Raw genomic sequence first — 22,687 nt, 5'->3', positions numbered from 1 at the left:
TTGGTCTGCGAAGAATAGATTATGCCATTAAAAAAAATAACGATGTGTGAAAAGCAACTCGGAGAGATGGACTATCTAAATAATATTTAAATATGATATCATTCTGAAGCATGAATTAAATCAGAATTAACTATCATTAGCAGTCACATAATAATTCTAAAGTTAAAAAAAAAAATCTTTTAAAGTTTTTAAGCTTTGAAAAAACGAATTGACGATAGTTGATAGATGAAGTTCGACTTACCATGAGTTTTATTTCCAAAGCTTCATGTCATGCGAGTTTCCAGCTGAAGAGCGCAGCAGACTGCCGTTTCTTTAAGCACTCATGACAGGGGCCACGCGCTGGATCAAAGCAGGAAGCCCACCAAAGCTGACTGAAGACAAATCCATAGAGCCATTCAGTGCGTTTGCATACATATCAACTGATAACGTGAGCCGTATAATAAACTACCTTTTCTGGCTTTTCCATTCACATTGAAAGCAGGAGAAATGTAAAGAACTTTGATGACTATAGCGTTTCTAGTTTACTGAATTTGAACATGGGATTCGCTTTTTTATGAAGTGAGAAAAAATACTGACGGGGAACCGGATGGAGCTCTGCCTCCCTCTGTTGGCCAGAGAGGGAAATGTTTGTGCGGTAACGTGTTATAAAGTAGAGACAACTCTAGGACTTGTAGTTGTATTCTAGAAAAATTTGTCTTAATTTGACCAGATAAAAACTATATATATATATATATATATAGTTTTTATCTGGTCGAATTAAGACTAATTTTTCTAGAATACAACTTTATATATATATATATAAACCTCACAAAATATCTACAATGAACTTTTGACTAGGGATGGGCATTTCAAATAATTTTGAAGTCGAGGACTCTTAACATATAAAAAAAACCGAGTAATCGATTGATTGTAGTTTAAAATTTAAACTCAACCTTCAACCTTTGTAACTGTTTTTCTTAGGAAAAAATGAGCACTATGCATTAAAGGGATAGTTCACCCAAAAATGAAAATTCTTTCATCATTTACTCACCATAATGCCATCCCAGATGTGTGACTTTCTTCTGCTGATCACAAACGAAGATTTTTAGAAGAATATCTCACTTCTGTAGGTCCTTTTAATGCAAGTGAATGGTGACCAGACCTTTGAAGCTCCAAAAAGTAATCCACACGACTCTAGTGGTTAAATATATGTCTTCTGAAGCGATGCAATCACTTTGGGTGCGAAATAGATTAATATTTCATTCCTTTTTTTTTTACTATAAATCTCCACTTTTACTTTCACGCTCAGATTTTGAAAGTGAAAGTGGAGATTTATAGTAAAAAAATGACTTAAATATTGTTCTGTTTCTGACACACACCTATTATATTGCTTCTAAAGACAGATTTAACCACTGGAGTCATATGGATTACTTTTATGCTGCCTTTATGTGATTTTTGGAACTTAAAGGTCCAGTCACCTTTCACTTGCATGATTTAGATATTCTTCTTAAAATCTTCATTTGTGTTCAGCAGAAGAATGAAAATCATACACATCTGGGATGGCATCAGGGCGAGTAAATGATGAATTTTCATTTTTGGGTTAACCATCCCTTTAACAGAAATAAAAAATACAAATTTGTCTTCTAAAGCAATCACTTTAAATATGTTTTTGGGGTAAACTATTTCTTTAATAACGTCATGCATCCACAGCATCAGCCAATGCATTGAGTTGTAATGGCAAGATTTAGGTGAGAGAAGCAGTTTCAGTGTTGTCCATGGCAGGCAAACTAAAATCGAATTGCAATATTGTTTTTATGTTTTTACTAGTCGAAAATTTAAAGCTGAACAAGTAATCGATTATTCGATTACTTGTGTACATCCCTTGTTTTGACATAATTAAGAATTAGGTGAAACCCTGATGATTTTAGGGGTTAATAATCTCAGTTTCTCCTTTTTAAACAACTATTTTTATAGTATTTAACACAAGCTTTACAGTTATTTCTGAGCCCTAAATGTTTAAAATCTATACTATTTCATAAAAAGAGAGGTGGCAGTAATACTCTCGGTTCAGCTTGGACCCCACACACGCTGCCTGCATCTCTCTCTCTCTCTATATATACTGAATGTTACTGAGTTATTAAATATACTGAAAGTTCCTGAACATCACTTAATGCAGCCTGAAACAAAGAGGTGAACAAGCTTTATCAATTCACCTTATATATTTTCACATTTAAAAATAAGTAATCTTACAACCTGGTTGACAAGATAGAATGCAACAATAACCGTACCAAGGCATCTTAAAGTCAAATCATATAAACACTGTAAGAAAGTAAAAAGATCTCAACAAAGAAAAGTATGACAATACATTTCCACACCATAAGAAAAAAGAAAAAAGAAAAAAAGAAAACTACATGGGACTCAATAGGACTGTCAGTATTATAGAGACACATATGAATCTTCCAGGGGGAAAAAGGTAAGAGCTAAAGATTCTGCAGTTGACTGAAAGTAAACGAACATCAAATACTACAGTAGTGCATGACATTCTGAATAGAAAGGTGAAGTGATGATTATTACAGCTGATCATTCTAGCGCTTTGAAGTTTAGGCTCATTTTTCTCGGTGATATGAATAGACCACAAGTTGTTTACCAAGTATCAAATCCTTTAAAATCCCAGTTTGAGACATGAGCTTCCAGTACCAACTTGATATACTTATCACATGTAATAAATATGCCCCATCAGTCCAATTATTCTCTAGTCCATTTACAAATAGATCAATAAATTACCTACAAAACAAAGGCATCAAAAAATTATTTTGAGCCACACCCCCAGTGACATCAAACTATAAATGCAATAGGTGTGGACCAATGAAATACAAGCAGAAGGAACAAAGAACACACCCACATACAAGCTTTCATTTAAGGCTGCTGACAACTGCTTAACATTATAGTGCTGCTTAGAATACATAAGACTTATATTCTGGGTTCAATACAAGTTAAGTTCAATTAACCGCATTTGAGGCATAATGATGAAAAAAAAAAAAGCTCAAATCTGGGTTAAAGTGAGGCACTTACAATGGAAGTGAATGGATCAATTTTTGGAGGGCCTAAAGGCAGAAATGTGAAGCTTATAATTGTATAAAATCATCCATGAGTTCTTCTGTTAAAACTTGTGTATTATTTGACCTGTAAAGTTGTTTAAATTGACGTTTTAATGGTTGTTTTAGGGTTTTAGCATTTCCGGCATTATGTTGTCATGGCAACAAAGTTGTAAAATTAGTTACATTATAGTTTAGTATGCAATTTTATCACACTAAACTCATGTTAACAAGCATATTGTTTATGTCTTGTGGCTATAGTTTTGAAACGGTATTTTAATTTTTACAGATTGGCCCCATTCACTTCCATTGTAAATGCCTCACTGTAACTCAGATTTGTGCTTTTTTAAAAGAAGAGGAAGGACGAGTCAAAATTAAATTTTGTGGTAAGCAACATTATGCCACAAACGCTGTTAATTAAACTTGTATTGAACCTGGAATATTCCTTTAAAATATTTTTTTAATTATCCCCAATCTTATTTTCTCTTTGCAGTTATACGCAAAAAACTGAGCATGCTTTTTGCCAAGTTGCATCAAACTTTCCAGCAGCAAGACTGCATCATTTTATGATAAAAGTTTGAGAAAAAAAAAAAACAGCCAAAACTCCTCCCAGTTTACTAAAACTAAAGTATACATTTGGAAACAAAGAGAAATGGTCAATAATACCCAATGAGCATGCCCACACAGAATCTGCACAGATAGAACACAAAGCCTGGCAGCCTGTTTTTATTTATTAAATATTTAGGCTAATTAAATAATGCTTTCAGTGACCAATATGAATGTAGTACACTCAGCTGTGTTAAACACAATGCACCATTTTTAAATCTATTCCTTTAAAAACAGTTCTGAAAAAGCAAAAATGTCAGCAGATTCTGTCTAGGCTTGCCAATGAACACAGTGTGTTTTAAGCAAAGGTAACAGAAAACAGTTTCTACCCCTACAAAGGACTGAAACACCTCTAGCTGTCGTAATTGAAAGGAATATTGCACCTTTTTATAGGATTGTTCTCACCCAGCTTATCGTCACCTACATGTAACAGCAGCTCATAAACATAGGTCTCTTCGGAGTATTTCCATTCCAACTTGCATTCTAGGAACGGAGAATTTAAACTGTTTTTGAAGACTGCAGAGCTCTTCATTGTTAGATTATCCCAATTCCTATTCTTTACTTTCCATAAACTGAAATGACCTTCATGTAAACCTTTATCCTCTGGTCCTCTGAATATTGAAAACCAGATATTAAACATTGACCATAAGATGATAGCAATATTAAAAGTTCATTGCAAGACTTGGCCTTTTGTCTTCCCTTTAGTAACAAAAAAAAAAAACCTAATGATAATCATGCATGTTAATGTACACCATGACACAAGTGATCATGAACAGTGACCTCCGTCTGATTAAACCCTCACCAAGGGGGGAAAAAAAAAGATTCCTTCACAGATATTTGACATTCAAAAGGCTGTTTTCAGTCTTTCAGTCCATGATATGGTCTAACACCGCACCTTATTCTATAAAAATTAAATATTTACAAACAAAAGGCAAAAACAGAATATTGACTAATACCCTGATGCATGTGTGTTTGCAGTGACCCAGTGTATGTTATATATGGCAGAGGTCTCGCTGTTAGCCTGTCGGTCACTCACTGCCAGTAGCAGTGATGAATGGTAACGAAGACACATTACATTCTGAACTGCATTGATATGCATCTGTGCAAAAGAAAAATCTTGATCCATTATGAACCAAAGTGCTCATGATTTCCACCACAGTTTAAGAAATCCCATCACCATCCTATAATTCTACACACACCACTGAGCATTTTTATCATAAACTGCCATCGGACATTGAAGCAAGAAGGAAAGTAAACAATATAAGGTTTGTTATGAAATAAATAACAGGCCTATATATATTAAAAAAAAAAAAAAAAAAAAAAACAGTAGGATTTTATGAGAAAACATTCCTTTTCCAGCCAACTTCTACGCTTCCTCGTCCATTCAAAAGACGCAGCCGTCCGTTTTCAAGTACGGAGGTCCAAGATCAGTCTTTAGAGTTCTCCAAGGCGCTCACACAACGTATTGGCTTGAGTTGTAGTTTGTCGTGTAGGCCTGTCGGCTGTACTGAAAGTGGTCAGTGAGCACTGTGCTCCGACCATGCTGAAAGTCTGAGTTGTGGGAGAACGGCACGGCGCCGTTGGACTGGGCTTTGTCGAACGAAACCACATCCTGTACTGAAACTGGCAGTTGCTTTTTGGCTTCCTGGTTGGCATCATATTTCGCCTGGTGAGGAAAGTAAATTGATGAGCTACACATTTTATAGAAGTCAGCACACATTGTATATATATCAGGGACGTTGATTGATAAATCTATTACATGATATGTAGATTTATTAATCAAATTAAATCGCAGTTACAGGGATAGTTCACCCAAAAATTTTAATTCTCTCATCATTTACTCACCCTCATGTCATCCCAAATGTGTATGTTTGCATTCAGCAGGTCAAAGATTTTTAGAAATATATTTTCACGCTGTAGGTCCATACAATGCAAGAGAATGGTGGCCAGAACAAGCATATAAAGGCAACATAAAAGTAATACATATGACTCCTGTGGTTAAATGGTGTTGGTGAGAAACAGATCAATATTTAAGTCCTTTTTTTTTTTTTTTACTATAAATCTCCCCTTTCATGTTCATATACTTTTGTTTTTGGCGATTCACATTCTTTGTGCATACTGCCACCTACTGGGCAGGAAGGAGAATTTATAGTAAAAAAAGTTTCTCACCCACACCTATCATATCACTTCTGAAGATATGGATTACATTTACGCTGCCTTTATATGCTTGTTGGACCTTCCAATTTCTGGCCACCATTCACTTGCATTGTATGGACCTACAGAGCTGAGATATTCTTCTAAATATCTTTGTGTTCTGCAGAAGAACGAAAAGTTATACACATCTGGGATGGCATGAGGGTGAGTAAATTATGAAATAATTTTCCTTTTGGGCGAACTATCCCCTTTAACCTCAAAAATCAACATTTGCTATTAAAAAGAAAAAAAAAGGTGGCTTTTTAACTGCTTTTCTATGTAAACCAGTAAAAAATGGAAGTCTTTTTTTTATTTTTATTTTTTTATTAAAAGACAGTTGTCAAGTTAAAAGAACTTAAACTTTTGAAAACTACAGGCACCTGCATTTTATTCCATTTGCTGTGCTGTGTCTAGATTTTTTTTTTTTTGTTGTAATATTTGGTCTGAATGGCCCCTAAAAAATCGTGGCTGTGCTGCAGCGAGTTGCCTGTAGTTCACTCACTGCAGAAACATTACAATGGTACCTTAAGCTTAAATTACCCTGATATAGAAAAATTCACAACAAGTGCCTTTACAAGCAATATATTGTTTATTTCAATATCATTGAACATAAGCCTATCAATGGCCTACAGTCCAGAGCAAATCCATTTTGAAAATGAATTAGTCAATTTGTCGGAGGAAGGCTTATTATGAGGGCTTTTCTAAGGACGCATTTATGTACACATGTCAGATGGACGCTTTTGGATCGGTTCACTTTGGTTGCGTCGCGTCATACACGGTTTGTTTTTAATAGTTTTTAGGATGCTGTCAAGTTAAACATAGTTTGAAACTTAGAAAAACACTTCTAGATATAGCTACATTTGGAGTTGGGATCTGTCCAGCTGTGTTTGAATGCAAGAACGTGTCTTGCGCTGTCAGTAAGTGAGGTTTGTTGCCTCTACAGCTGCACGTTGCCTGTTTAGTTTGAACTGCGCTTACTGCCTCCTGCTGACTGGGACTCAAACACATGAAGGCTTCCCATACTTCAAGCTTGAATTGCTCCTTATAGTCCTGGTGCATGATTAATTTGCGTAATTTTTTTTTTAAGCTTTATTTTTTACAGAATTAAATCACACTGAATTAATGCAATAAATCAAACCGCCATTAGAAACATTAACATTGTAATTACCTTATTATAGAGAAAGACGCCCAGTATTGCAGTCATCATACCCATAATGTTGAAGCTGGTGACAGGGTTTCTAAGCATCAGCAGGGATATACTGATGACCATAATCCTCTTTGTCGCATTGGCTACAGCATAACTGAGTGGGCTCACCAGGTTCAGCACACTAAAAGCTATCATGTTCTGTGCAAAGTTGCAGAAACCACTAATGAAGAGCAGCACTATTGTTCCGGTCCAATTGGAAACCTCAGACTGTAAAAGAGAGCAGGATAGAAGAAATGGTGAATTAGAGATTGTCAAGTCTTTTTAACTCTTTCAAACTGTTTGGCACTCTTAGCAGAGTTCCCACACTTTTGACTAATGAATTTCAATGATGTTTCCAGTTATTCACAATAAGGATATAAAAGGATTTTCATATTTGAACAGATTTCCGTATTTTGGCGTATTTTCATTTGGATGTCAGGAATAAATATTTTGAATAAATAAACTACCCTTCAAAAGTTTGAAATCTCCATAATATTTTTATGTTTTTAAAAGAAAATAATTTTTCACCAAGGATGATCTTATCACGTGGCTTGTTGAGCGCATTGCCACGGAGACATGGCACGAGTGGAGGCTTCATGCCACACTCAACCACACTCAACTAACCATGCACCCCACTGAGAACGAACCACATTATAGCGAGGAGTTTACCCCATGTGACTCTACTCTCCCTAGCAACCGGGCCAATTTGGTTGCTTAGGAGACCTGGCTGGAGTCACTCAGCACACCCTGGGATTCGAACTAGCGAGCTAGGGAACTCCAGGGGTGGTAGCTAGCATATTTTACCACTGAGCTACCCAGGCCCCCCAGAATACTCATTTCCTATCATGTACAATCCAGTCTTTAAATTCTTTTTAGCAAAACCGTTTTCAACCGTTCTAATAATAAAGGTTTCTTGAGTACCAAATTAGCTCATTAGAATGATTTAAGGGTTCGTGACACATTTTCTTAGAAGACTGGAGTTATGACTTGTGACAAATGGGGCTTTGCTATAATGGGCAAAATTGTAATTTTAAAATAAAAAAATAAAACAGCTATTTAAAACAATGGTAATAATTTTCAACATTGCTAATCAAGGCTGAAACAATTAGTTGACGTTGTCAACAAAAATTGTCGAATAGTCATTTGATCTCATTTAACATAAAATGAGATCACAAACTCTGAGCAGCACTGCAGTTTGCGCCTGACTAAGGCGAGGAAGAATTACACAGCTCACAGTCCAGATGCACTCTAAACTTTCCAAACAGCTTCAGGTGATGTAGATCGCAAAGTATGAGGGAATTATAATGCAAAAATACAAAATAAGTAAATACAGAAGCACTCTTGTTGTGGAATAAGTGGAGCTTTCCGATATCGGAAATCTCAGTATCGGCCAGTGTTGTTGTTTTTTTGCGTAATCAGTTTAGAATATCTTTACATTACTGTGTGGAACTAATTGGGTGTACTCTTTAATATGTAAAGAAACACAAACCTCTAACTACACATCATTTCAATATAAATGTATCGCTTATTAAGAAAAACTTTAACTAGTCAGCAAAATTAACGGTAATTCCAGTCTAAGTCTTCAGTAGAAAAGAAGCCGTTTTTTTTTTTTTTTTTTGCAAAAATGTTTCAACTTGTATTTAGACTAAAGGATTCAGATCTCTATTTTGTTCAATTTAGTTGTAAGAAATCAGCTCACTTTTTATTCACAAAGTTATTGTTTGGAACCCATTCAACTTAAATATTATCATCATTTGTAAACAAATGATAATAATAATAATAATAATAATAATAATAATAATATATTATAATAGTAATATATCTCAATCATGCACCTTTTGTCACGGATCCACTGGTCTCTCTCTCTCTCTCACTGCGTTCACTCTCCCATGAGCTCTGATTACACGCACCTGCATATCATTAGTGGCTAATCAAGGACTGCATATATACCCCACTTTCACACAAACTCTGTCTTTTCTCCTCGATAGTATCTCTGAGACTCCACACCTTTCTACTATGTCAAACATACCTGTGTCTTCATTATTGCCTGCAAGTATCGTAAGACTGTTGTGATTTATCTGTTCATCATGTCTATACCCTGTCTGGATATTACTCACAATGTTTTATCACTGTTTCAATCATCTGTTCAATAAACCCTGCTACTGAGTTCATATCTCTGCCGCCATGACACCTTTAACTTTTAAACCCTCATGCTTTTATTTTGACATTCTGAACTCTCCAGTTCTGTATGTCATGTATGTGTCTGTTTGTAGGAAAGTTCACAGTAGTTTAATTTGCTTCTTATTCAAATTCTGGTAAAAATGCTTCTCCGGTGCCGTTCTAAATAAAGTGAACCAAACTACTGAGCATCTACATATGAGATGTTCATGAGTAGCGCTCAAATATTTCACAGTGCTGCGCAGGCTAAAAATAGCTGCGAGTGTGTGTGTGTAAACAGAGCAGCACCATTCAATAATGTGCGGGAGCTGCGAGTGCATTTTATATTTACTTATTAAACACAGCCTTTTGTGATTCACGGAGCTATCGCACAAGTCATATGAACTACTTTGTGTTCTAATGGTTCTTTTATGTCATTTTTTGAACTTGACAGTAACGAACATGACTAACACACAGTATCGGATTTGGATCGGGCTGGTCAGACCGATACTGACATTTTTAAACGGATCGGGTATCGGAGCATCCCTAATAATAGTTAGATTGATTATCAAAATAAACATTAGTTGCAGCCCTATTGCTAATGCTTTTGGAAGTACATTTGATCAATTTAATGCATCTTTGGTGAACCGAAGCATACATTTTTTTCAAGAACAAATGTCTTTGATTCCCAACTTTTGAACAGTAGTATATATAGTGTATATCATTTTTTTTATACATTTGTACATAAAAATACATATACAGTATATACAGTTGAAGTCATAAGTTTATATACACCTTAGCCAAATACATTCCCGGTCTTAGGTCAGTTAGGATCACTATTTTAAGAATGTGAAAATGTCAGAATAACAGTACAGAGAATGATTTATGTCAGCTTTTATTTCTTTCATCACATTCCCAGTGGGTCAGAAGTTAACATACACTTTGTTAGTATTTGGTAGCATTGCCTGTAAATTGTTTAACTTGGGTCAAATATTTTGGGTAGCCTTTCACAAGCTTCTCACAGCAAGTTGCTGGAATTTTGGCCCATTCCTCCAGACAGAACTGGTGTAACTGAGTCAGGTTTGTAGGCTTCCTTGCTCGCACACGCTTCCAGTTCTGTCCACAAATTTTCTATTGGACTGAGGTCAGGGCTTTGTGATGGTCACTCCAATACCTTGACTTTGTTGTCCTTAAGCTATTTTTCCACAACTTTGGAGGTATGCTTGGGGTCATTGTCCATTTGGAAGACCCATTTGCAACCTAACTTTAACTTCCTGGCTGATGTCTTGAGATGTTGCTTCGATATATACAAATCATTTTCCTTCCTCATGATGCCATCTATTTTGTGAAGTGCACCAGTCCATCCTGCAGCAAACCACCCCCACAACATGATGCTGCCACCCCCATGTTTCACGGTTGGGATGGTGTTCTTTGGGTTGCAAACCTCACCCTTTTTCCTCCAAACATAACAATAGTCATTGTGGCCAAACAGTTTAATTTTTGTTTCATTAGACCAGAGGACATTTTACCAAAAAGATCTTTGTCTCCATGTGCATTTGCAAACTGTATTCTGGCTTATTTATGGTGGTTTTGGAGCACTGGCTTCTTCCTTGCCAAGCAGCCTTTCAGGTTATGTCGATATAGAACTCGTTTTACTGTGGATATAGATACTTGTCTACCTGCTTCATCTAGCATCTTCACAAGGTCCTTTGCTGTTGTTCTGGGATTGATTTGCACTCTTTGCACCAAACTACGTTCATCTCTAGGAGACAGAATACATCTCTTACCTGAGCAGTATGATGGCTGCTTGGTCCCATGGTGTTTATACTTGCATACTGTTGTTTGTACAGATGAACGGGGTACCTACAGGAAATTGCTCCGTAGGATGAACCAGACTTAGAGGTCCAAAACATATTTTCTGGAGGTCTTGGCTGATTCTTTTTATTTTCCCATGATGTCAAGCAAAGAGGCACCAAGTTTGAAGGCAGGCCTTAAAATACTTCCACAGGTACACCTCAAATTCAGTACACCTCCTATCAGAAGCTAATTGTCTAAAGGCTTAACATAATTTTCTGGAATTTTCCAAGCTGCTTAAAGGCACAGTTAACTTAGTGTATGCAAACTTCTGATCCACTGGAACTGTGATATAGTCAATTAAAAGTGAAACAATCTGTCTGTAAACAACTGTTGGAAAAATTACTCATGTCATGCACAAAGTAGATGTCCTACACAACTTGCCAAAACTATAGTTTGCTTATTTAATCTGTGAAGTGGTTAAATTTTTTTGTTTTAATGACTTCAACCCAAGTGTATATAAACTTCTGACTTCAACTGTATGTGTGTGTATGAGATTCTCTCTCTCTTTCTCTCTCTCTCTAGAGAGAGAGAGAGAGAGAGAGAGAGAGAGAGAGAGAGAGAGAGAGAGAGAGAGAGAGAGAGAGAGAGAGAGAGAGAGAGAGACTAATTTCCATGACATTTCCAGGCCTGGAAAACACAATTTTAAATAACATTATATTTCCATAAGTCTTCCATAGGAATCCAGTTAATGAAGTGGTAAGCACCAATGCATGAGATAAAAACACCTACAGGGTTCCCACACCTTTCGACCAATACACTTATTTGATTTTTCCAATTGCTTGTGATTACTGGATAAGAATTTTTTTTTTTTACATAGAGAATGCACTCAAAAAGAGAAGGGTCAAACCGATTAAATATTTCAGAGCTGAGGATAGCTTGAAAAACATATATACACTATAGACATTTACATGACTTTTCCAGGCCTGGAAATCACCATTTTGAAATTCTAAAAGTTTTCCATGTCAGTGGGAACCCTGTTCCGAAACATTCATATTATTCAAACAATTTCACTTAAAATTATATTTACCAGGTCTCCATCCATCAGGAAGCTGGAGAGATCCACTAAAACCCATGTGGGCAAGATAAATAAAAGTGCATTAAAGCCTAGTATGTTCAGCAAATGCAAGTGGTGAATTCTGGTATCCCGCAGGACCTAAAACAAAAACAAATTTATATTTATTCATTTAGCATTTAGAATACAACAAACATAGCATTTTTATACAAAGAATCCATCTTTGACTTCTCTTGCAAATAGCAGTAATTTACGGAATAATATAATCAGCCAGTCATTCTTGCAAAATAAAACCCAACAGGGTGATCAGGACCCACTAAGCCTGCCACCTTTTATGACCCGCTGACTGTACATTACTGCATGGCTACTTACCAAATAAAAACATATGAAATATTGATTTAAGTTTTATATTTATTATAAAATTATATTTCTTAAATGAGAACACATGCAAATAACAGTTAAGCGATCATTATTCAAATATATTTAACTGCAGAATGCTGTGACCAATCAAAAATAAGTATTCTAGAGAGCCATGTAATAAGCTGAAATAAACTAAACAAATTCTCAAATAAATATTAACCTTTTTGGAGAATATGTTTTGTAAAGAGAAGCAGAGAGTGGCTGCCAGAGCGCTGATCAATCCAGAGAGGTCAAATGACAGTTCGGTGACTGTGGCTAACAGGACACCGCCAATGATGGGTATAAGAGACACGTAAACCTGCCAAAAAAATTACAACAAATAAATATAACCTAACACATAAAACATGCAAATAACTAAAACATCAGTATTATATGCATAAGAAATATATAACTGTCTAAAGAATTATAACAAAAGCAAATATTGTATGTTTTGGACTGTATTTGGATGTGTTTTTAGATGAAGACGGACCTTCGTGGATTGCTTCTCTTTCATAATGATCCGTGACAGCAGAACCACCCAGATGGGCATGGTGGCCTTCACTGGGATCAAGGAAATGAAGAGAAAGAACACATGCATCACTGATCTAATAATATAAGCCATTAGCCTCATCACGTTCCTCTGTATAGCCGTGTGATTGCACCTGTTGTTTGAAACATCTGTGGCAATAGTTATGTCCTCTGAATCTCTCAGTTCCTCAACCTCTCCTGTTGATTCATGCACTAATGCTGCTTCATGTTTAAAACAGCTGTTTAAAGAGCCAGGACAAATTCAAATCACAGGCCATTTGACACTAAATAAAAAAAGCCACAGAATAAAACCAGCAAAGTGAAAGAGCAAGTTCTTTCTTCAACAGAACTCTCTCAAATGGCACTTAGAAAATGTTTTTACAATAAGAAAAATGTATAAAGACCAGTTCATGAAACAATGGCATTTCTAGTACTTGTTAAACAAACTAATGGCTGGCTGCTTATTACAGGATCTACCGCACAGAACACTGTAAATGAATGGTTGTGTATATTTTGCAATGCTGCTCACATTTCAAGATTATTTGACATTTTGATTTGTTGTCAAACATTAGTAGAAAATGTCCAAAGTTAAGGTGGTGAACTGCTAGAATGGTCCGTGTGAACTTCTGGGGAACTAACTTCATACGTTCACTAAAATGGAACCAGTTGGTTAAAGGAAGAATTCACCAAAAAAATCATTTACTCACCCTCATGCCATCCCAGATGTATATGACTTCCTTTTTTTCCAGCAGAACACATTTAAAAAAAATTAAAAAATAAAAAAACATTTCAGCTCAGTAGGTCCTTATATTGGAAATGGTTGGTAACAATTTTTGATGCTCCAAAAAGCACAGACAATCAGCATTAATGTCATCCATACGACTCCAGTGGATGAATGAATGTCTTAAAGCGTTACGATTGCTTTTGGTGCAAAAATATTTTTTTTTTTTAAAGATTATTTAAAGTACTTAAATATGGATCTTTTTGAACCAAAGGCAATCATATCGCTTTATAAGACATTCATTTAACAACTGGAGTCGTATGGATGACGTTAATGCTGACTGTCTGTGCTTTTTGGAGCATCAAAAATCGTGTTACCATCCACTTCCATTTTATAGACCTACTGAGTGGAGATATTTTTCTTCAAATGTGTTCTCTTGAAGACATATAAACTCAGCAAAAAAGAAAACTACCCTTTTTCAGGATACTGTATTTTAAAGAATTTTATAAAATTCAAATAAAACCTACAATTGCAATAAATGTCTGTAATGTGAGACGCCTAAAACAGCGCTATAGGGAGACAGGAAGGACAGCTGGCAGACCATGTGTAACGACACTTGCACAGGATCGGTACATCCGAACATCATACCTGCGGGACAGATACAGGATGGCCACAAAAACTGCCCGAGTTACACCAGGAATGCACAATCCCTCCATTAGTGTTCAGACTGTCCACAATAGGCTGAGAGAGGCTCGTAGGCCTGATGTCAGGCAGGTCCTTACCAGACATCACCGGCAACAAGGTCGCCTATGGGCACAAATCCACCTTTGCTGGACCAGACAGGACTGGCGAAAAGTCCTCTTCACTGACAAGTCACGGTTTTGTCTCACCAGGGGTGATGGACGGACTCACGTTTATCATTGAAGGAATGAATGTTACACCGAGGCCTGTACTCTGGAACGGGATAGATTCGGCACCGTCGCGGGTGAGGCCGATGACCGTGGTGTCGTCTGCAAACTTCAGGAGCTTGATAGTAAGGTCTTTTGCAGTGCAGTCATTTGTGTACAAGGAGAAGGGGCAGCGGAGAGAGAACGCATCCCTGAGGAGCACCAATGCTAATAGTGAAGGTCCCGGATGAGAGTTTCCCCAGTCTCACTAGCTGCTGCCTATCTGTGAGAAAGCTGGTGATCCATCGACAGATTGAGGTGGGCATGGAGAGCTGGGTCAGTTTGGTTGAGAGAAGATCAGGCCTGATGGTATTGAAGGCTGAACTGAAGTCCACAAATAGGATCCTTACATAAGTCCCAGGTCTGTCGAGGTGTTGCAAGATAATGCAGTCCCATACTAACAGCACCATCTCTACAGGGTGAGGGAGAGGTGTCTTGTAGTTGGTGATGCTTTTCAGGCCTTTCCACACAGATGCAGGATCACTGGCTGAAAACTGTTTTTTTTAGCTTTTCAGAGCAGCTTCTTTTAGCCACTCTGATATCCTTAGTCAGTGTGTTTCTGGCCTGGTTGTACAATATTTTATCCCCACTTCTGTATGCATCCTCTTTGGCATGACGAAGCTCTGAGTTTTCCTGTAAACCATGGTTTATCGTTATTGAATGATAAAAATGTCCAAGTAGGGATGCACATATCCTCACAGAAACTGATATACGATGTCACACTATCTGTGAGCTCATCCAGGTCTGAGGCTGCAGTGCAGACAAAGCAGGCTTTTAGTTTCAGCTCTGCTTCATTAGTCCATCTCTTTACAGTCCTGATTTTAGTTTCTGCTTGTAGGTCGGGAGATGAACCAGACATTGATCAGAGAGTCCAAAATCTGCACGTGGGTCAGAGTAATATATATCCTTTACAGTGGTGTAGCAGTGGTCCAGTATATACCTGTCTCTAGTTGGGCAAGTGATGTGTTGTTTGTATTTTGGCAGTTCATGGATGAGGATAATTTATTAAAATCTCCCAGAATAATAATGAGTGTGGGTGTTGTTGCTCCATGTTGTGATCAGCCAGCTGTTGCAACGCTGCGTTCACGCATGCTTGTGGCAGGACATAGCACTCACCAGAATGAGCAAGGACAAATCCCGTGGCGAGTAGAAAGGCTTACAGTTGATGAAGAGCGCTTCTAAATTAGGACAGCACATCTTCAATGTGGGTACATCTGTACACCAACTTTCACTGATGTAAAAGCACGTTCCACTGCCTCTCGTTTTCCCCGATGATTCCACAGTGCGATCTGCTCTGAACAGCTGGAAGCCCGGCAGATGAAACGTGCTGTCCGGGATGGCTTCATTCAGCCAGGTTTCCATGAAACACAGAGCAGCGGAGTTAGAAAAGTCCTTATCTGTTTGAATGAGCAGAAGCAGTTCTTCTGTTTTGTTGGCGAGGGAGTGGACATTCGCCAGATGAATACTTGGCAGCGAAGTCCTAAAGCCGCATTGACGAAGCTTCACAAGCGTGCCGGCTCGCTTCCCTTGCATGCGTTTTTTGGATCACTTGTAGAGCACCGCTGCGCCTCCAACTAAGATGTCTAATAAAACATCAGAATAATCAAACACTGGCAAAAAGATTATCAGGTATGCTCTGCCAAATATTCAACAGTTCATCGCTGGTGAAACTGATCAGGAAAGAGTGACAAAAAAACATAAACAAACAAACAAAAGTAATAAATGCTAATGAGCACCACACCGAAGCAGCCATCTGCGGCAGCATCTTGAAACAAAAATGTTTAATCAAAACAACCTTCCGTTATTATTCATTTTCACACAATTTATGTTGCTCCATCGATATTCAATACAACTTATTTACAATCTTGATGCATTTTGTGACCAGAAAAAACTAATTTTCCTTAAGATGTGCCTTTAGCCCCATTGTACCGCATTATTGTATGTGCTACTTGGGCAAAGAAATACATGAAGACAGATTTTTCAAAGGTTTTATGGACAGATGAAATGAGAGTGACTCTTGATGGACCAGATGGATGGGCCCATGGCTGGATCACTAATGGACACAGGGCACCACTTCGAGTCAGGTACCAGCAAGGTGGAGGAGGGGTACTGGTATGGGCTGCCATCATTATGGATGAGGTAGTTGGACCTTTTTGAATTGAAGATGGACTGAAACTCAACTCTCAAACCTACTGCCAGTTTCTGGAAAGTACTTTCTTCAAGCAGTGGTACAAGTAGAAGTCCTCAGCATTCAAGAAGGCCATGATCTTTATGCAGGACAATGCTCCATCACATGCATCCAAGTACTCCACTGCTTATCTAGCCAGCAAGGGCCTCAAAGATGCCCAAATAATGACTTGGCCCCCTTCCTCACCTGACTTAAATCCTACTGAGAACATGTGGGCCCTTCTCAAACGTGAGATTTACAGTGAGGGAAGACAATACACCTCATTGAACAGCATTTGGGAGGCTGTGGTTGCAGCTTCAGCGAAAGTTTATCATGAACAGATCAAGAAACTGACAGACTCCATGGATGGAAGGATCATGGCAGTTAATGAAAAGAAGGGTGGCTATATTGGTCACTGAATATTTTTAAAAGGCCAAAAATGTTATGTCATTTTGTGTTATTATTTGTTGCACCTACTCTAAAAATTGAGAATAAACAATTGAGTTGGGAGAAATTATTTTTGTAATTTAGTTGCCTAATAATTGTGCACACTAATAGTTGCCTAATAATTGTGCACACATATTCCCCTGAGAAAGACAAAACTCACTTTTTCTTTGTTAAACTTTCAGGTTTGAGGTTCAATAACATTTTGGATTGACTGAGAGCATTGTTTGTTCAACAATAAAATTAATCCAGAGGAATACAATCTGCCTAATAATTGGGCACGCAGTAGACAGCATCGGCAGTCCCGCAGGTAGATGATGTGGCAAAATGAATTAAGAGTGCGGAAGTGACGTAGTCTTAAAGATTACTTTAATGAAGTCAAGACTGTTATCAAAGCACGGGCTTAAAATAATAAGTAAACCCTACAAGTCCTGTATTAAATCCTTATACTGGATTGTTTCTTTGTGTTTGGAATAAAATGGACGGTTAAATGTCATAGAACCCATATTTGGAGATTCACAGCTGCGGATTGAGTCCGTACTTTCATACAAACGCAATGAACCCAAACGGAGCCGAACCTTTCGGATGGGTTCGTTTATGCTCGTTAATTTAAAGGAGCAGGCCCGTTTATTCCAAATCACAGGCAATCAAAAAAATAACCCCCCTAACTCACCAGTATGCGCGTACGACACCGGAACCTTCCATATGCTGAAATGGGCAGAGACTGATGAGAAGTATTTCCCGAAGGCGAGCGGCAGGATGTACCAGCGGTAGTAGCGGGCCGATACCTCCGTGCGCTGGACACCCCAGGCGCGCAGCAGCGGCGGCAAAAACACGATGATGGAAAGGATGTGGAAAAGAGAGACCGTAACCGGATATGGGAAGCTGTTGAGAATGATTTTGTTGATCACGTTGCCGCCCGAGCTGACGGTGTACCAGCACACGCACAGCACCGCGATCCGCATTCCCTCCCGCGCGGGCGGGCGCTGCTCCACTACGGCCATCTTTCAACACAAGCCGCGACGTGAAGAGGACAAATCACTGGTGCGAGAGTCACGTGACGCGCCGGACCTCCATTGAAACGTGCATGTTTGGCCGTGACGTCAATTTGTAGGCGTACCCGGAAGGCTAATTCTGTAAGGAATATTATTTGATTAAGCTATTACTTACTGTAGGTAAATTTAGTATACATAAATCCAGGGTTGGGAGGGTTACTTTTGAAATGTATTACACTACAGATTACAGAATACATGCTGTAAATATAACTTGTAACGTATTCTGTTAGATTACTCAAGGTCTTTAATGTATTCTAAATACTTTGGATTACTTCAGCACTGGTAGATTTTTTCACTTGTTTTGACTATAAAAACTCTGCCAGTACAGTAAGACAAAATTCACGTTAAAAATACATTCTCTGAAAAACCTAAATATCTTATGCAGTGTTGTTTCTAAAACAATATAAATCAAACTGATCTTGTTTTAAGGATTTTTAGATATTTTTACAGGAAAACAATACAAAAATGATTATGAAGAATACGATTTTTGCCCTAATATCAAAGGTCTTACTAGAAAAAAAGAAATTATGATCCAACGTGAATTTTCTTGATAAAAAAATATGATCGTGCCTGGTAACGTGCATGTAAAATGTCTAGAAGTATCATTTTAGCTTAGCGTAAAGCTGACAATTTACACAAGGTTTATTTCTATTTCTTCTGCTCCAAACTTACTTCAAACTTACTTCTCTGTCTGCTCGTATGTACGTAACACATCATAAGAAAGTGTTTCACCGCTGTTCAAATGCACTTTGGATTGCATCATTTATATGTATAAAATTTTCCATCTGAAAGGACTAAATATGAAATAAAACAAACGACAATAAAATGTAAAGTAATCTCTTCAGTAATCAAAATACTTTTAAATGCAACTGTATTCTAATTACCAATGATTTATTTAAATTGTAACTGTAGTGGAATACAGTTACTTAGATTTTGTATTTTAAATATGTATTCCTGTTACATGTATTCCGTTACTCCCCAACCCTGCATAAATCTAAGTATGGGAAGAACAAAACACTTTTTTAATATTTAATTTTTAATGTTTAAACAAGTCTTGAAAACTATACTTGAAAACAGTATTGAACTTAAAAAATAAGAAAGCTGTGAAATGTGTCAACATATGTAACCATTTTGATGTCTTAATGTATCCCCTGGCTGTACCGTGTTTTGTTGTTGTTGTTGTTTTGTTTCTTTTCTTTCCTTTTTTCTATGTTTCCTTGTCATGTTGATATAGCAATAAATAATAATAATTCTGCATGAGTAGTAGTAGAATTTGGAAGTGCTTGTGGAAGTGATGCTTCTGATGTTATATAGCCTATGTGAAAGCATAAAGGTGAAATTGACATTCTTAAATGGAACTGTACTAACAAGCATATTAGAAATATCATAATAGGTGAAACAGCTACTCATAAAAGTTTATTATGGGCATCTGTGTTTAAAAACTTAAACTGGAACAAATTTGATAGTTTAGAAGCTGACATGTTGTTTAACAAGGGTTATGCATTTCCCAGATTTGTTTTAATTTTTAACCAGATTTGTATTAACTTTTTTGTGAATTTTTCTAAAGCATGTACTGTAGGCTCATAATTAATAGGCTACTAAAAATATAAATAAACAAATGTTAATACATGATTTCATGATTATTACATGATTCAAATGTACCTTTTTTTAAATTATATATATATATATATATATATAATATTAAAATATTAATATAAAATATAATGTTGAAATAATATAATAAAAGTTACTTATTCTAATTAAATATAATACAATAATATTAATACAAATCTAGGTCAGCTATTTAAAATAATTTTTGGCACAATTTTTCATACGTTATTAAAAGGTTTATTTATGCAAGTCAAAATGTCTTCAGTTTTTTACAGAAATGTGCAGAAAACTGCTCACTTGTGTTTGAACATGTTCAACAAGTCTAATAAGCAGGAAATCTGTTTAACTAATCAAAACATACCATATCTGTATTATAAAAATGTACCATAGTATCTATAGTTTTTGCCAGAATACCATGGTTATATTATATCTTATTATAAAAGATGAAAACAGTGCACTGTCATTGTTAAGATATCATGTAATTATAGCTCCTTTTTGGCATCTTGCCACCAAATCTGATGTGTGAAAAATACGAACGGTTCTACATATCAAAAAGATTTCCATCACCTTTGGCTAGCATGGTCTGATCTGACCCCAATTTGGTGATGATTAAACCTGTAGGAGATGTTTGAAAAAGTTGTTTTTTAATTCAGTTCAAAATGCAGACAGATAATGTGGCCAATACTGGAAATATGGGTATTACTGGATTCCATATGACTCAAGGAATAAAGAGACCTCATAAAAATAGGCCAAATTTCAGTAGTTCGCAAGTTAATGTAATCCTGCCATGTGGATAGTGTAAACGTGTTTGGCTTGCTGTCCCTGGAGGAGGGCTCGATGCTCGAGACTTGACCCGAGCTCGAAAACCTCCCGGACTTATTGAGTTATTAATGAATACATGGGAGGAGTTGGGGTGGTGGAGGGATGCTGGAGGGATCGTCGCAGCATGGATGTTTATATATACGCTTACTCTGGCGATGTTATTGGTCGGATTAAATGAACGTGCTCCTCCCGTACTTTGTTATGAAGCTCCATTTCAGTAGTTCGCATGTTAATGTAATCCTGCCATGAGGATAGTGTAAACGTGCTTAGCTCACTGTCCCTGGAGAAGGGCTCGAGGCTCGAGACTTGACCCAAGCTCGAATCCCCCCAAAAGAAGCCAAGACCGGGCAGCGAGTCGCTAGTGTCGGAGCCTCATGAAACACGGAAAGCAATGCGTTTGGGTAGGAATATTGAGATGGAATAAGACCAGAAATGGCATGCGAGGGGTCTCCTGAGCCTGTGTGTGAGAGGGGCAGAAGTGCGACAGATGATAGAACAAGCAATTGCCGCTTGCAGAGGAAGCCTCATGCTAGGGTCTGCTTGGGGGATAGGAAACTGAGAGCTACTGGATAGGTAGAGAATGAGAAGAGTGAAAATAGGTGGAAACACTACAGAAACAGTGGCAGTTGCTGCCACATGAAAATGAGCTCTCACGGGAGCTGCTGTTGCGCTGGAGGACTCGGCAAAGCCCATGGCTGGAAGGTCACCTCCCCAGCCCCTCTGGAGGAAGGGGTGTAAACCTACGACTGCACAGACAGATCTGCCGTGGTGAGAGCGGGCCTCTGCCGCCTTAGGAGGGCCCGCCCTGTCCCGGAATAGGCCTTATGCCTCCTCCAGATGCAAGTCATTTGACGGGAGGGGCCCACGCAGAGAACAGGCTAACCCCATGGGTGTGGGGCTCGGCTGCTGCTTGTACGGGCAAGCCTATCCTGCGATTTAATGGGGGCTCTCACTGCATTCAAACGGGGGAGTCCTCATGGCGGTACGAACGGGAGAGCCCACGATACATATAAATGTGAGTTAGCTCACACAGCGTTCACATGGGAGAACCCTCACTGCGATTCAACAGGAGAGCCCTTGAATGCATGTAAGTGTGAGGGCCTTCACAGCGGTAGGAACGGGAGGGCTTCCAGTCTAGCCTGGGGGGCCCTCACAGCATCCAAACGGGAGGGCCCTCCATGTGTATGGATGAGGCTCTTTGGAGGCTCGCTGCATTCGAACCAGAGAGCTCTTACTGCGATTCAAAACGGGAGAGCCGTACTGTGTTTGAACTGGAGAGTCATACTGCATTTGAATGGGAGAGACGTACTGCATTTGAATGGGAGAGACTTACTGCATTTGAACAGGAGAGACCACGGCCTGGACATGGCTTCCTAGAGGGATGGGTTTATAGATGATATAACATTTGTGGATAATGTAAATGGGGGGGGGGGGTGGGGGGGTGGAGACATCCATTATAAGCGTAGGGGGTGGGGGGGTGATGTTGGAGGGGTCGAGGAGGCCGATTGCACCACCGCTGGCAACCCCTTTACATGACGCCCCTATGCAACGCATACCTTGCATATATGGTTTTTTGCGCCTCTGCACAAATGCACTAACACACACACGCGCACAAACGCACTACCTTATTACTCCAGTAAGTCCTCGAGTAAAGTGCCGCAAGCTTCCGTTGCTACTTCTAATTCTGAAGTGACTTTTTCGAATTAGCAAGGAAGGCTTGAGCTGTATTAAAGATGCTGAATCTGTGGCGGAAGAAAGTAGTTCCACTCACAAGAGCGTTTTATGGATGAAAACAAGAAAATGTCTTGAGATAAAACCCTGAACAATGTCTTAAGGTGTGGTAACCGTGGTTTAAGTGGCATAATTTGAAGAAAATCTAGCTTTTTTTTTTAAATACTGGAGGCAGGG

General features: G+C 38.1%; 2 protein-coding genes across 3 annotated transcripts in view; both read right to left on the bottom strand.

Moving 5' to 3' along the window:
- The window catches only part of si:ch73-40i7.2 (FYN-binding protein 1), a 33,250-nt gene extending 32,722 nt beyond the window's left edge, over nt 1-528 (bottom strand). The window contains exons 1-2 of one of the 2 annotated variants that reach the window (XM_051673491.1): nt 449-526; nt 242-371 (exon numbers count right to left, since the gene is read on the bottom strand). In XM_051673491.1, coding sequence (XP_051529451.1) covers nt 242-244 — 3 coding nt within the window. In that variant the 5' untranslated portion in view covers nt 245-371; nt 449-526. Of the gene's footprint in view, nt 1-241 lie in introns of both variants that reach the window. The other variant, XM_051673490.1, reaches the window with a different exon arrangement.
- Nucleotides 529-3,672: 3,144 nt separating this feature from the next.
- Nucleotides 3,673-18,581, bottom strand: LOC127426436 (solute carrier family 35 member E1-like). Its single transcript, XM_051673244.1, has 6 exons — nt 17,965-18,581; nt 12,975-13,045; nt 12,666-12,803; nt 12,101-12,226; nt 7,042-7,287; nt 3,673-5,346 (listed from the first exon to the last, which is right to left on the bottom strand). Exons 1-6 carry the CDS (start codon nt 18,293-18,295, stop codon nt 5,134-5,136), a joined length of 1,125 nt encoding a protein of 374 aa, XP_051529204.1. The 5' UTR covers nt 18,296-18,581; the 3' UTR covers nt 3,673-5,133.
- Nucleotides 18,582-22,687: the final 4,106 nt, after the last annotated feature.

Source organism: Myxocyprinus asiaticus, chromosome 35 (assembly GCF_019703515.2).
Source record: "Myxocyprinus asiaticus isolate MX2 ecotype Aquarium Trade chromosome 35, UBuf_Myxa_2, whole genome shotgun sequence".
NCBI classification, from domain to species: Eukaryota; Metazoa; Chordata; class Actinopteri; order Cypriniformes; family Catostomidae; genus Myxocyprinus; species Myxocyprinus asiaticus.
The sequence above is the reverse complement of the archived record's forward strand: the minus strand, read 5'-3'. Positions and strand labels throughout refer to the sequence as shown.

Bases quoted from the DNA above. Each gene is read 5' to 3' on its own strand.
- LOC127426436 (XM_051673244.1), bottom strand. From the start codon at position 18,295: ATGGCCGTAGTGGAGCAGCGCCCGCCCGCGCGGGAGGGAATGCGGATC. The intron at 13,046-17,964 runs GTGAGTTAGGGG...CCTTGATCCCAG, and splicing joins GGTGTCGTACGCGCATACTG to TGAAGGCCACCATGCCCATC. The intron at 5,347-7,041 runs GTAATTACAATG...TTTCCTCACCAG, and splicing joins GCGTCTTTCTCTATAATAAG to GCGAAATATGATGCCAACCA.